The 15,327-nt window shown below is 39.3% G+C and overlaps 1 protein-coding gene across 3 annotated transcripts in view; it reads left to right on the forward strand.

Annotated features, from left to right (window-relative positions):
- The window catches only part of AATF (apoptosis antagonizing transcription factor), a 116,154-nt gene that overhangs the window by 33,995 nt on the left and 66,832 nt on the right, over positions 1-15,327 (forward strand). For all 3 annotated transcript variants that reach the window (XM_033183805.1, XM_033183804.1, XM_033183806.1), the window contains exons 5-8: positions 6,907-7,021; positions 8,755-8,956; positions 9,471-9,635; positions 11,353-11,436. In XM_033183805.1, coding sequence (XP_033039696.1) covers positions 6,907-7,021; positions 8,755-8,956; positions 9,471-9,635; positions 11,353-11,436 — 566 coding nt within the window. The remainder of the gene's footprint in view (positions 1-6,906; positions 7,022-8,754; positions 8,957-9,470; positions 9,636-11,352; positions 11,437-15,327) is intronic.

Consider the following 15,327-nt stretch of genomic DNA (forward strand, 5'->3'; position numbering starts at 1 on the left):
CCAATTCAATGTATTTATCTAGGGTAATACGAATGTGGGAGTTTATGTGTACTTGTACATAAATAATTGTAATGTTTGTATATTTATTTAAAAACAACTGTATAGATACTTAAAAACTGATAAGGTAAGCTTTATTTACTTTATATACTCACTCTTCCTGTTCTCACTTCACGCCATTTCCAGAAATTATACTTATTGGTTTATAATCTAATTAATGAACTGTGTGTCAATGCCCAAACTTATTCCTCGCCTACAGTTTTGTTTATGTTGGACAGCCTAGATGAATCAGGGAAAAAAATAAAGCTGTTATGTGAAAATGGTTTTTAGATTGGTGACATTTTATATATAGAATGCTTGCATATGGGTAGCATATAAATGAATACCTAATATAGGAGTCTGTGAATACTGTCCAATCCTAGTACAACCAGAGCTTAAGATTTTTACCATGTAAAATATGATTTTTGATAGTAATATGCCTTGTTTTTGCAGCATTTAAAAAATTCTAAAATGCCTTAATATATAATAACACAGTTACTATTTTTACCTTATTCTGTGAGATCAATAAGCAAAGGCTTGTCCACGTTTTATAAATGAGAAAATTGACACTCAAAGAGATTAAGTGGGTCCATTCAGCATAACATGACTAGTTAGTGACGATGTCGGTTAAAATACAGGACCCCTAACCCCCAGTAAAGTACTGTTTACATTTATTCTCTACTGAAAATTATTCCTAAAGCTGGTGGCCAGATGCTTAGGTTAAATCTTGGAAATATGATGAAGCATATGTCCTTCTTAATCTCCTCTTAAGGGAAAGACCTTTGGAAATGGACCATGTAGGGTAAAATAAACATATATATTCTTGACAGTATCCATTTGTTTTGTGGCCATGTGCCAAGAGGGAGAGGGAAGAAAGTATATGAATCTTTGCTGCTTTTCTTAACTTTAAACTCTTGTAATAATTGGGAGAAAAATTAGAGATGAGTTAGAAACTGTTGATTCATTCTGTTTATTATTCACAGGGTTGAACAACTATAATTCAGTCCTGTATGAATAATAGAGAGAATTTTTAAAAATTGGTGTTTGTTTGTTTTGGCTGGGAAGAATTCATTGTTGGATTTGAGTCTCCGGGAGAGAGTCTTTCCCTCACTCTTGTCTGCTCTGGCTTGGAGGAGGCCTGCCACCTGCAGCCAAGGATTGTCTCATTGTCTCAGATTTTACATGCCATCTAGGAGGAAATGCAGCCCTAATATTGCAAAGAAATAAGAATTGCCTTCTGTCTTCTAAATCTCTTTATAGGAAGTTGTCCAGGTATTGGGCCACTGGTGACAAATACTTTGATAAACTTTTTTTTTTTTTTTTGGTGGTTAGAAGCACAGATTTGTAGATTTCATCTCTGGCAGGTCTCTTGACACTTTGATGCATGGTAGTGCTATCCCTGAATGGAGCCTAAATACTTCAGGGCTACTTTCTGACTGGGTGAAGGGGTGTATAAAATGAGAACATATGAGAGAGTATTAACAGAAAGGCACACTTTGATTTACTGATATTGGCTCTCTGCTTTCTTGTTGGATTGATACGCTGCCTAATATATCTGCAATGGATTTTTAAAAAACTGACTTGAACAGAATAAAAAGGCTCGTGTAACTACTTGAAAGTGGCCTTTAAAAGTTGTAGTCTTTTGTTGGACACTTTCACAGTTCTTGGGTATGCTATATGTTAGAGTCAAATTCTGACTTGTATGTTGGGGACAAGTAGCTATAAATAATATAGGCTGCTTTGCAGCTTATTCTCTGGGTGGATCTTGATTTTATTTTTTAGATCATGGACACATGATACTTATAGGAATTAAGGGCCAGACACTTTGCTCTTCTCATTCTTTTAATTTTTTCTTTTTCTTTTTTTGAGACAGGGTCTTGCTTCGTTACACATACTTGGGTGCAGTGGGATTATCATGGGTCACTGCAGCCTCGAACTTCTGGGCTCAAGCAATCCTCCCACCTTAGCCTCCCAAGTATCAGGGACTATCAGTATGTGCCACCACGCCTGACTGATTTTCTTCTTCTTCTTTTTTTTGGGGGAGGGGGTACAGTCAGGGTCTCACTGTGTTATATAGGCAGGTCTCTAACTCCTGGGTTCAAGTGATCCTCCCCTTTGGCCTCCCAAAGTGTTGGGTTTACAGGCGTCAGCCACAGTAACCAGCCTCAATTTTTTTTTATGGTACACAACATATAACAAAATTTACGATCCTAACCATTTTTAAGTGTACAGTTTAATAGTGTTAAATATATTCACATTGTTGTACAACCAATTTCCAGAACTTTTTCATCTTGCAAAACTGAAACTCAACCCATTACACAACTCCCCATTTGCCTCTTTCTCCAACCTCTGGTAACCACCATTCTGCTTTTCTCTCTGTGGTTTTGACTACCGTAGGTACTTCGTATATTGGAAATAGTATTTGTCTTTTCCTAACTGGCTTATTTTACTTAGCATAATGTCCTCAAGGTTTATTCATGTTGCAGCATGTCAGAATTTTTTTTCTTTTTAAGTCTGAATGATATTCCATTGTTTTTTCCAATTTTTTTGTTTTGTTTTTTGTTTGTTTGTTTTTGAGTAGGCTCAATTTGAAGGATTATAGATGACTCTTTTCTATACAAAGATGAACTGGGATGGTAGGATTATTTATTATATTCTGGTTTTGGGATTTTTTTAGTTGTTTTTTTTTTCCCCTTGAGACAGACCCTTGCTCTGTTGCCCAGGCTGGAGTGCAGTGGCATGATCTTGGCTCACTGCAACCTCCCTGTCCCGGGTTCAAGCGATCCTTCCACGTCAGCCTCCTGAGCAGCTAGGACTACAGGCGTGTGCCACCACACCTGGCTAATTTTTTTGTATTTTTAGTAGAGATGGGGTTTCACCATGTTAGTCAGGATGGTCTCCATCTCTTGACCTGGTGACCGCCTGCCTCGGCCTCCCAAAGTACTGGGATTACAGGCGTGAGCCACCACGCCCGGTCCAGGTGTTTTTTTTTTTTTTTTTATAAAGCTTATCATTTTAAGTGGACAGTTCATTGTCATTAAGGATATTCACATTGTTGTACAACCATCACCACCACCCACCTCCAGAACCTTTTCGTGATCCCAAACTGAAACTCTGTATCCATTAAACAGTAATTCCCCATTTCCCCTCTTCTCAGCCCCTAGTAACTACTATTGGACTTTCTGTCTCTATAAATTTAATTATTTTAAGTACCTCATGTAACTGGAATTATACGGTGTTTTTCCTTTTCCACCTGACTTATTTCACTTAGCCTAATTATTTCAAAGTTCCTTCTAGGAAAAATTTTTTTAGTGTTTCTTTTTTTTTAATTTTTAAAAATTTTATTGTTAGCGACAGGGTCTTGTTCTATCACCCAAGCTGGAGTATGGTGGCGTGATCACAGCTCACTGCAGCCTCGACCTCCCAGGCTCAAGGGATCCTCCCACCTCAGCCTCCCAAGTAGCTAGGACTACTGGTGTACACTGCCATACCTGGCTAATGTTTGTATTTTTTTGTAGAGACAGGGTCTCCCTACATTTTCTGGGCTGGTCTTGAACTCCTGGTCTCAAGCAGTTCGCCCACCTCAGCCTCACAGAGTGCTGTGATTACAGGTGTAAGCCACCACATCAGGCCTTAGTTTTTTGGTTTTTGTTTTTGAGATGGAGTCTCACTCTGTTGCCCAGACTGGAGTGCAGTGGTGCAGTCTTGGCTCACTGCAACCTCCACCTCACGGGTCCAAGTGATTCTCCTACCTCAGCCTCCCAAGTAGCTAAGACTACAGGCGTGCGCCACCACACCCAGCTGATTTTTTTGTATTTTTAGTAGAGACGGAGTTTCACCATGTTGGCCAGGCAGGTCTTGAACTCCTGACCTGAAGTGATTTGCCCCCCTCATCCTCCCAAAGTGCTGGGATTACAGGTGTGAGCCACTGTTCCTGGACTGATTTTTTTCTTAAGATAGAGAGCAACTGGTTGAGAATCTTGATTTGGAACAAAGGCATTTTGAGTTTTTTAGGTGATAGTTATGTATTACAAATTCTCCCAAGTGGTATGATATGCAGATTATTAAGGATTACAGAATTTAGAAATGATGTAATCAAAGACCTTATTTTAAACAAGGAAGTCATATTTATGTAGTTTTATATGCAGATTATTTGAAGGAATGCAAAGTAGTTATTGGACCATTGAGTTCCTTCTGACTAGTCTGAGATGGCTCTCTCAGGTAGGTTGGTTCCCAGGCCTGACCCTGAAATAGAATGCTGTAGTATGAAATACATGGAGAACTTATCTAATTCATGTATTGATGGCCTATTGATGGAAAAAGTTGGGATATAAACTAGTGAGAAGGCTGCTCATGCTGGACAGGGTAGAAGCAGAAAAGAGTAAGAAATAAAAATCATTTAACCTAAGTTTGTGTGGGCTGCAGTTTGTGTGAAATGTAAATATACGAATATCGGGATTGTTGATGGAAGTAGGGATGCTTGTGAGACTAAAGTTACATAAATGAAAAGACGGAAGGAGTGATAGAAGCATGGCCAGAGATAAATGGGCAATTATTAGCAACAGTAAGAATGGAAAACACAGAATTCAGCAACCAATTAAACTTCTAGAATGAGAGCACCCAAATGTGAGTGGTCTATGAAAACACATTAAACAACGCAGAGGTTCAGACAGGGAGAGTATTAGATAGGAAAAACAAAGTTCTGCTTCTGACACAGTATGTGTGAAGGAGTGATGGAACAACCACATGAAGATTTTCTGGCAGTCACTGGAAATGTGAGAGTTTGATTATAGGAGAGATGTCTGAGTGCTTTCAACACATAAATGGTGACTCTCAGTGTCTAGTTAGCCCCTTGAGTAGAGTTATTCTGATAGAGGAGGTAAGAATTCTGTTGTCAGAGGACCAGTTTTGTTTTTTGTCGGGGGGTTTTGGAGACAGCGTCTTGCTCTGTTGCCCAGGCTGGAGTGTAGTGGCATAATCATAGTTCACTGTAACTTCAAACTTCTGGGCTCCAGCAATCCTCCCATCTCAGCCTCCCAAGTAGTTGGGACTACAGTGCACACCACCAAAACCAGCTAGTTTAAAAAAAATTTTTGTAGAGCCGGAGTCTTACTGTGGTACCAGGCTGGACTCAAACTCCTGTGCCCAAGCAATCATCCTGTCCCGGCCTCCCAAAGTTTTTTTTTTGTTTGTTTCATTTTTGTTTTTTGAGACAGTCTCACTCTGTTGCCCAGGCTGGAGTAAAGTGGCATGATCTCAGCTCTCTGCAACCTCCGCCTCCCAGATTCAAGCGATTCTCCAGCCTCAGCCTTCCAAGTAGCTGGGATTACAGGTGCACACCACCATGCCCAGCTAATTTTTGTACTTTTAGTAGAGGTGGGGTTTTGCCATGTTGGCCAGGCTGGTCTTGATCTCCTGACCTCAGGTGATCCACCCACCTCCGCCTCCCAAAGTACTGGGATTACAGGCACGAGCCACTGCGCCTGGCCTCCAAAGTTCTGAGATTACAGGCACAAGCACTGGCCCTGGCTGAGGATGAGGTTTGTTCTGTGTGTGTGGTTTTTTTTTTTTTGAAACAGGGTCTCACCTTCACTCTGTTGCTCAGGCTGAAGTGCCGTGATCACTGCTCACTGCAGCCTCAATCTCCTGGGCTGAAGCGATCTTCCCACCTCAGGGCCCATGCCTGGCTAAATTTTTTTTTGTTTATTTTTTTGGTTAGAGCTGGAGTCTCACTATGTTGCCCAGGCTGGTCTTGAAACTCCTGGACTCAAGCAGTCCTCCCTGAGGACCAGTGTTTTTTTGTTTTGTTTTGTTTTGTTTTTTCCAGACAGAATCTTGCTCTGTCGTTCAGGCCAGAGTGCAGTGCTGTGATCTTGGCTTACTACAACCTCCGCCTCCTGGGTTCAAGCAATTCTCCAGCCTCAGCTTCCGGAGTAGCTAGGGTTACAACCATCCACCACCACCCCCGCTAATTTTTTTGTATTTTTTTTAAGTAGAGACGGGGTTTTACCATGTTGGCTAGGCTGGTCTCAAATTCCTGACCTTGTGATCCACCCATCTTGGCCTCCCAAAGTGTGGGGATTATAGGCGTGAGCCACAGCCCCCAGCTGACCGGTTTTTATTCTGAAAGTTTTTATCCATAGACTATATACTTAATCTTGACCAGCTCTATTATAGATGCATCTTATTGGCTCCAAGGAGAACCAGGTGAGAATATATTCTCAATGCCCAAATTTTTAGCATACAATTCAATACTGTAAATAGAAAAGTCATTAGCTTGGGTTTTCATATGTGAACAGGAACTTTTCCATAAGGATATGAGTTGAGAGAGTGAAGGATGTGGCAGCTCAAACCAGAGGCACATGAGATCTCCTGGGGGCAAAGCGGAAGGTGATGGTAGTGGGGATGGCTAGACAAAGTCCTACTCTTTAGGAGGAAAGAAGGAAGTGCTCAAGGAGCTGACTGATAAAGAATAGTCCAGGAGGTCAGCGGGTAACCTGTAGGAAGATACCCAAGAAACTTAACACCAACGGAACAAATTAATGGTTATAATGAGAGGTGGGGGAGGAGTTTGTCAAACTTAATACATTTAAGAGCTGACAATGTATTGGACTCTTACTATTTGCAGACACTTTTCTAAGCACCTTACATGCATGATCTTGCGTGTTCCTCACAACAATCCTGTGAGGTCGGCAACGTTGTTATTTCCATTTGGGAATATTTCAGAGAGTATTTAGTTCCTGTGTGTATCCTGCACCTCCTCTTCACTCTCCGCAGCCAGAACTGCTCAGGAGTCATGAATTATAGGCATCAACTACTTAGGAAGATTGTAGATAATTAATTGTCCTTTCTCTGTCTTTTATTTCCTAGGTCACAAGGCACTTAAAGCATTGTTGAGGTCATTGGTAGATCTTCAGGAAGAGTTGCTTTTCCAGTACCCAGACACTAGATACCTAGTAGATGGGACAAAGCCCAATGCGGGAAGGTAAGAGAACAGAACCATGGAGTTGCTTATTTTCTTTTCATTTGGATAGTTTCCCATCATTCATGAAGGAGAAAGCCAAGTTCTCTTCAGGCAGATATTAATGTTAGTAAAATAGAGTCTCTTATATTTAACTGGTGGTCAGGATGGCACGTAAGTTGGTGATTAGATTTTAGATTTTTATGTTTAGTTGTACCTGATGTGCTTTGTGGTCTTAGACAAAAGACTTGCCTTCTCTTTAGATCTATTGGAATTAGAAGATAAAAGCACTTTCTTTTTTAGAGATGGGATCTTACGCTGTCATCCAGGCTGGAGTGCAGTGACGTGATCACAGCTCACTGCAGCCTCAAACTCCTGGGCTCAAGCAGTCCTCCTGCTTCAATCTCCCAAATAGCTGAGACTGGGCCTTGCTGTGTTTCCCTATCTGGTCTCAAACTCCTGGGCTCGAGCCATCCTTCTACCTCAGCCTCCTAAAGGGCTGGGATTGTAAGCATGAGCCACTTCACTTGGCCAAAAGCACATTTTAAAAATATTAATGCTTAATTAATGTTGGTTTATGAAACATTCTGTGCCCATACCATATATTCGAGTCACTGGTCACAGCCATCTCCTTTGAATAAAAACTGTTATTGTGAAAGATGGAAAAATTTCAGAAAACAGCAAAATAATTATTTTTTCCCCCTGAAATTATTACATTTGATGAAGATTTTCCCCTTTTTATTTACACCTGCTGTATATACCTGCTTGCTTTTCTTTTTCCTCGAGCTTGTCTTTTGTTTCTTTTTTTATCTACTGAACTAGTTGGGAGGACAAAAAGGAAGCTCACATTTATTGAGTACCTATGGGGGGTCAGTAATCCAGTGAGTGCAACTGGCAGATAGTTGGAGGTTGTATTACATTGCCATAGCAGTTGCATAGATGGTACTGCAAGTTAGCGCTAATTCTGTTGCCTACCGCTTTGAGTTTTCTTCACATTCAGCTTCTCTTGTATTTGGTTCAACTAATATTATTCATCTTTCCTTAACAGTTGGTTACAGAGAGACACATTTCCCTTATTGATTTGGGGATTAAGGTTGTAGAAATATTATTATATGTTTAATTTTTAAAGACTGTCCTATAATACTATAGGCCTGGTTCATACACATTTCTAGTAATTCTTTTAAAACCTCATTTATTTTGACGGTTTACTTACCTTTTAAAAAATATTTTGAAACTAGTTCTTTTTATATTCATTTTAAAAGTTACATGAGGCTGGGCATGGTGGCTCATGCCTGTATTCCCAGCACTTTGGGAGGCCGAGACAGGTGGATCACTGGAGGCCAGGAGTTTGAAACCAGCTTGGCCAACATAGTGAAACCCCATCTTTACTAAAAATACAAAAAAAATTAGTCGGGCATAGTTGCACACACTTGTAATCCCAGCTACCCATGAGGCTGAGGCACGAGAATTGCTTGAACCCAGAAGTGGAGGTTGCAGTGAGCCAAGGTCGTGCCACTGCACTCCAGTCTGGGCAACAGAGCAAGACTGTCTCAAAAAAAAAAAAGTTACACGAGTTTTTGATTGATCTCATGAATATTTCTCAAAGAACAAAAGCCATCCTCATATCTTTGGTGTTATTTCAAATGGAGACAGAACAGGTACGGCCTAAATATTCTCTGTCCTTTATGTGAGCCTACTTTTTAAAATTTAAGTAATATTTGTTTACACTGTATGTAGTATTCTTACTGGTTTTCTAGTGAGGAGATTTCTAGTGAAGATGATGAGCTAGTAGAAGAGAAGATGCAGCAACGAAGAAGGGTCCCTGCAAAGAGGAAGCTGGAGATGGAGGACTATCCCAGCTTCATGGCAAAGCGCTTTGCTGACTTTACAGTCTACAGGAACCGCACACTTCAGAAATGGCACGATAAAACCAAACTGGCTTCTGGAAAACTGGGGAAGGCAAGTGCGTGTATGTGTAAGATAGGTTGTGGAAACCTGAAGCAGTGTTAAGAAATTGAAACTACAGCTCATTTATATGGATGTTGTCATGATGTAATGGTAATCATTCATTTCTATAGCAAAATCTACTGAACTTCTGGCACTGGGGTTTATACGGTTCAGACTTGGGGTTTTAACTTTATTAGAAAGAATGTTTTATTCTTAAAATTGAGGCCTCGTAAGTGTTCAAGTGCTGAAAATACAAATACTTCAAAGGAGTGGATTTCAAAGCAATAATTATTAAAGTATCAGAAGTTAATCTCCGAGTGTAGAAAAATGATATGACCTGCTTAAGACTAACTTTTTTTTTTTTAAGAACAATTATAGCCACTCACAAACTCAGTCCTTTACAGAAAGTCTCTCCTGAAAAAATGATTGTCTATCTCTCTGCTGACACAGAAAGATAGAGAAACCAATGTAGCTACCTTCAGCACTGATTTTCTGCATTATCTGACACTACTTAATGTTGTTGCAGGGTTTTGGTGCCTTTGAACGCTCAATCTTGACTCAGATCGATCATATTCTGATGGACAAGGAGAGATTACTTCGAAGGACACAGACCAAGCGCTCTGTCTATCGAGTTCTTGGCAAACCTGAGCCAGCAGCTCACCCTGTCCCAGAGAGTTTGCCAGGGGAACCGGTAAGAACTCTGTGATGCAGAGTGATTATGGGGAATAGTTTTTATGAGGCTAATTAGCTGAAAAACTTGTAGCTATTACCTGTTTGTATAAGAGGTTAGTGAGAGAAAGGAAAACAACACTACTTTACTGGATTACTGAGAGAACCTTGAGTGTATGTGAGAGGAGAGAGTTTTTAAGAATGGGGCTGGCTGGGCGCGGTGGCTCAAGCCTGTAATTCCAGCACTTTGGGAGGCCGAGACGGGCAGATCACGAGGTCAGGAGTTTGAGACCATCCTGGCTAACACGGTGAAACCCCGTCTCTACTAAAAAATACAAAAAGCTAGCCGGGCGAGGTGGCTGGTGCCTGTAGTCCCGGCTACTCGGGAGGCTGAGGCAGGAGAATGGCATAAACCCGGGAGGCGGAGCATGCAGTGAGCTGAGATCCGGCCACTGCACTCCAGCCTGGGCGACAGAGCGAGACTCCGTCTCAAAAAAAAAAAAAAAAGAAAAAGAATGGGGCTTCTATTAACTCCTGTGTGTCATCTTCTCTTAATTTTGAGTTTGATGCAGGAGTCTGGTAGTGGAAGCATTCATAATCCAATTTTCAAAATTCAGTTTTAAAGCTACTTCTGTAGAAATGTCACTGTTGAAACACGTGTGTACTTTAGGCTCAATGTTTGCCATTTAGGTACTTTAGAAAGGGTCCAGAAGTGTAATAGTCAAATTTTTTTTGTTTAAAGGAAACATTAAAAAATTTTTAATTATAGAAGAAATATATACTTAATGCTTTTTTAGTTTATAGCCACTTGAAATGAAAAGTAAAATTCTCTACTCTGAAACAGTTTCACTCCTAAGGTGAAAATTTTTGTTCTTTTTTTGTCAACTGCCTGTTAATGTAACTCCTGAGGTGAAATTTTCAATACTTAATAATTGTAACAAGCTTACAGTTATTAAGTAATAGTTGTAACAAGTTTTTGGGTCTTTTCTATTTTTGTAACTATATGTGTGCAAATAACAAATATATGTAAAAATATGGTTGCTTTTTTACTAAATGAGATAGACATTTGTGTGTGTATAAATATGTAAAATATTACAACTGTATTTAAAGTCTCGCAACTTTTAAAATCTAATAAATCCTAGATACTCTTTCCATTTCATTACCTAGAGATCTACCTCATTTTTCCTAATGACCGCAAAGTATTCCATTGTATGGATATACACTGTCATTTATGCAAACAATGGATATTTTGTTGTCTCCAGTTTTAGAAACACTGCTACAGGAAAGATTCCTGTACATTTATTATGTGTTTGTATAAATATATGGATAGATTTCTTGAAGTGGAAGTGTTAAAGAAAATATACCAAATTCTGATAGATGTTGCCAAATTGCCTCCAAAAAGGCTGCATTAATTTCCAATCCCTCCAGCTGTGTTCTCTGGTACTAAGTGTTGCCAGTTGTAGAGGTGAAAAATGGTATCTTCTCATTCTAATTTATACATATTTAATTCGAATGAGGGTAAACATATTTTCATATGATTATTTATGGTTCTTTTTTCGTCAACTGCCTGTTAATGTTTTTGCCTGTTTTTATATTGATTGTTTTGTTTTTTAATTTTAAGAACTTTTTATATATTAAGGAAAACAGTGATTTGACTATTCTACATATTATTTATAGTAGCTACATTAATTAGATAACCTTATTGGAATTCACTCTTTTCTTACTCATTGTTGACACAGGAGATCCTTCCTCAAGCCCCTGCCAATGCTCATCTGAAGGATTTGGATGAAGAAATCTTTGATGATGATGACTTTTACCACCAGGTGAGACTTTTACACTCTGTTGTTACACATCAGGTTTTAGCATTTTAAAGCAGCTTATAGAATTCTCTGAACAAAGAAGTTGCTTATTTTGGAAGGATAGAGTCAGACAGTGAGTTAGAACTCCCGCGTTCAAAATTGACTTACAGTGTCATTGTGGATTTGTTGCTTTTCTTCTATTTTATGTTTTCCTTTTGAAATGAAAGCAGCTATGGCTACTTTGTTAGTTGTTGCTTGAGTGTAAATTATCTGTAAAACAGTTTCAGGTTTTATTTTTTCTTTGAGTCAAGTGGGTTCTTCTTTCTGAGCCATTTTTGATGATGGAGGATTTGTTAGTTACTTGGTTTCTTGTCTCATTACTATTAGAATGGGACATGGAGCCGGAGGACTGGGATCCCAGAGTTCTTGAATTGCACTACTGATTCTATTATCTGTTAAATCTTGTTCTTCATGTCTTTTTGTGCCTGTTGAAGTCAGTTAAGTATGTATTGAGATTGTCTGCAACTGTTGATTATAAAAACATAGTGCTTTTGAAGACAGAGAATTGTTAGAAGTTGAAATATAGTCCAGTTCTCAATATGTTTTCACAGACTCTCCCACTTCTTTCCCTGATATTACTCTCTGCTGGCATGCTGTTCTTTTTAATGATGCCAGAGACTGTTAAGATAAACTAAACATTTGGGCTATTCTAGAGAACTGAAATAGCTTCCTGTATTCCTGAGTCTCTTGATAAGTTACACTTTTTTTTTTTTTTTTTTTGAGATGGAGTCTCACTCTGTTACCCAGGCTGGAGTGCAGTGGTGCAATCTTGGCTCACTGCAAGCTCTGCCTCCCAGGTTCACGCCATTCTCCTGCCTCAGCCTCTGGAGTAGCTGGGACTACAGGCGCCTGTCACCACACCCGGCTAATTTTTTGTATTTTTAGTAGAGACGGGGTTTCGCCGTGTTAGCCAGGAGGGTCTTGATCTCCTGACCTCATGATCTGCCTGCCTCGGCCTCCCATAGTGCTGGGATTACAGGCTTGAGCCACTGTACCCGGCCAGATAAATTATACTTCTTAATAGAGTGTGTGTTAGCCTGTACCCTTTCTAGCTTAGTGGAGGATCGAGGACAGTGTTCAGCAGTGATATACCAGTTATTTTTGAGCCATTGTTTATCAAGATAACTTTTTTCTCTGTCAAATTTTTGATGTGCTAACTTTTGCCAAGTAATTTTTGACTGCTTGTTGAGGGTTTAGCCATGACTACTGTACTGTGTATATGGATATGAAGAAAAGAACTTCTGGGGGGCGGAGCAAGATGGCCGAATAGGAACAGCTCCAGTCTCCAACTCCCTGCTGATAAGAAACTTCAGCAAATTCTCAGGATACAAAATTACTGTGCAAATATGACAAGCATTCTTATACACCAGTAACAGACAAACAGAGAGCCAAATCAGGAATGAACTTCCATTCACAATTGCTTCAAAGAGAATAAAATACCTAGGAATCCAGCTTACAAGGGATGTAAAGGACCTCTTCAAGGAGAACTACAAACCACTGCTCAGTGAAATAAAAGAGGACACAAACAAATGGAAGAACATACCATGCTCATGGATAGGAAGAATCAATATCGTGAAAATGGCCATACTGCCCAAGGTTATTTATAGATTCAGTGCCATCCCCATCAAGCTACCAATGACTTTCTTCACAGAACTGGAAAAAACTGCTTTAAAGTTCATATGGAACCAAAAAAGAGCCCGCATTGCCAAGACAATCCTAGGTCAAAAGGACAAAGCTGGAGGCGTCACGCTACCTGACTTCAAACTATACTACAAGGCTACAGTAACCAAAACAGCATGGTACTGGTACCACAACAGAGAAATAGACCAATGGAACAGAACAGAGTCCTCAGAAATAATACCACACATCTACAGCCATCTGATCTTTGACAAACCTGACAAAAACAAGCAATGGGGAAAGGATTCCCTATTTAATAAATGGTGCTGGGAAAATTGGCTAGCCATAAGTAGAAAGCTGAAACTGGATCCTTTCCTTACCCCTTATACGAAAATTAATTCAAGATGGATTAGAGACTTAAATGTTAGACCTAATACCATAAAAACCCTAGAAGAAAATCTAGGTAATACCATTCAGGACATAGGCATGGGCAAGGACTTCATGTCTAAAACACCAAAAGCAACGGCAGCAAAAGCCAAAATTGACAAATGGGATCTAATTAAACTAAAGAGCTTTTGCACAGCAAAAGAAACTACCATCAGAGTGAACAGGCAACCTACAGAATGGGAGGAAATTTTTGCAACCTACTCATCTGACAAAGGGCTAATATCCAGAATCTACCAAGAACTCAAACAAATATACAAGAAAAAAACAAACAACCCCATCAAAAAGTGGGGAAAGGATATGAACAGACATTTCTCAAAAGAAGACATCCATACAGCCAACAGACACATGAAAAAATGCTCATCATCACTCGCCATCAGAGAAATGCAAATCAAAACCACAATGAGATACCATCTCACACCAGTTAGAATGGCAATCATTAAGAAGTCAGGAAACAACAGATGTTGGAGAGGATGTGGAGAAATAGGAACACTTTTACACTGTTGGTGGGATTGTAAACTAGTTCAACCATTATGGAAAACAGTATGGCGATTCCTCAAGGATCTAGAACTAGATGTACCATATGACCCAGCCATCCCACTACTGGGTATATACCCAAAGGATTATAAATTACTCTACTACAAAGACACATGCACACGTATGTTTATTGCGGCACTATTCACAATAGCAAAGACTTGGAATCAACCCAAATGTCCATCTGTGACAGACTGGATTAAGAAAATGTGGCACATATACACCATGGAATACTATGCAGCCATCAAAAAGGATGAGTTTGCGTCCTTTGTAGGGACATGGATGCAGCTGGAAACCATCATTCTTAGCAAACTATCACAAGAAGAGAAAACCAAACACCGCATGTTCTCACTTATAGGTGGGAACTGAACAATGAGATCACTTGGACTCGGGAAGGGGAACATCACACACTGGGGCCTATCAGGGGGAGGGGGGAGGAGGGAGGGATTGCTTTGGGGAGTTATACATGATATAAACGTTATGCACATGTACCCTAGAACTTAAAGTATAATAAAAAAAAAAAAGAAAAAAAAATAAAAAAGAAAACACCAAGCACTTATACATGGCAAAAAAAAAAAAAAAAAAAAAAAGAACTTCTTAGGAAAATTACATGTAAAGTCAATATAGAACAAGTGATTTTATATTGGGGATACCTCTGGTTTTGCCCTAAAAAGAGAAAGAGACTCTCTATTAATTTTTTTTATTCATTCTGTAATGTTTGATAAAATTATTGCCGTAAGTAAGTCTTAAGACGAGAGGGTGTAGGAAAAAAGATTGGTGTGGCTGCAGCTGTTACCTGTCAGAGGTCCTGATTCTTTTTTTCTCTTATTATATTCATTTGTCAGAAGAGTAAGGAACTCTATTTTGTTCTGGAGTGTGTAAGGAAGTACCTGATATGGGATATTAATGCTGTATAATTGTGTGAGATCACAGGAGACAATCAAAAATGTTCCAGTCCTCGTTAAATGAAGTGTACATTGTTCGATGGAAAGTGCATCATAAATTAAATAGGCTTAATAAAATAAACTGAAATTACTGGGGAGAAGTTGCCTCTGTTGGCAATCCTTAGTCTGAAATTTTTTTTTTTTTTTTTTTTTTTTTTTTTTTTTTTGCCTGGAGGTCCGTTTAAAAAGAAATAGCATTACTTGATTGGCCCTTCATCCCAATTAATAATTTTAACTTAGATAAATTCTGATTTCAGAGTTATGACTAGTCACATCTTAGCTTTTCCCCTTGCTGGTTAATTGGGGTGCTGGGGTT

Source organism: Trachypithecus francoisi, unplaced genomic scaffold, assembly GCF_009764315.1.
Source record: "Trachypithecus francoisi isolate TF-2019V2 unplaced genomic scaffold, Tfra_2.0 Lachesis_group20, whole genome shotgun sequence".
In the NCBI taxonomy this organism is placed as follows: domain Eukaryota; kingdom Metazoa; phylum Chordata; class Mammalia; order Primates; family Cercopithecidae; genus Trachypithecus; species Trachypithecus francoisi.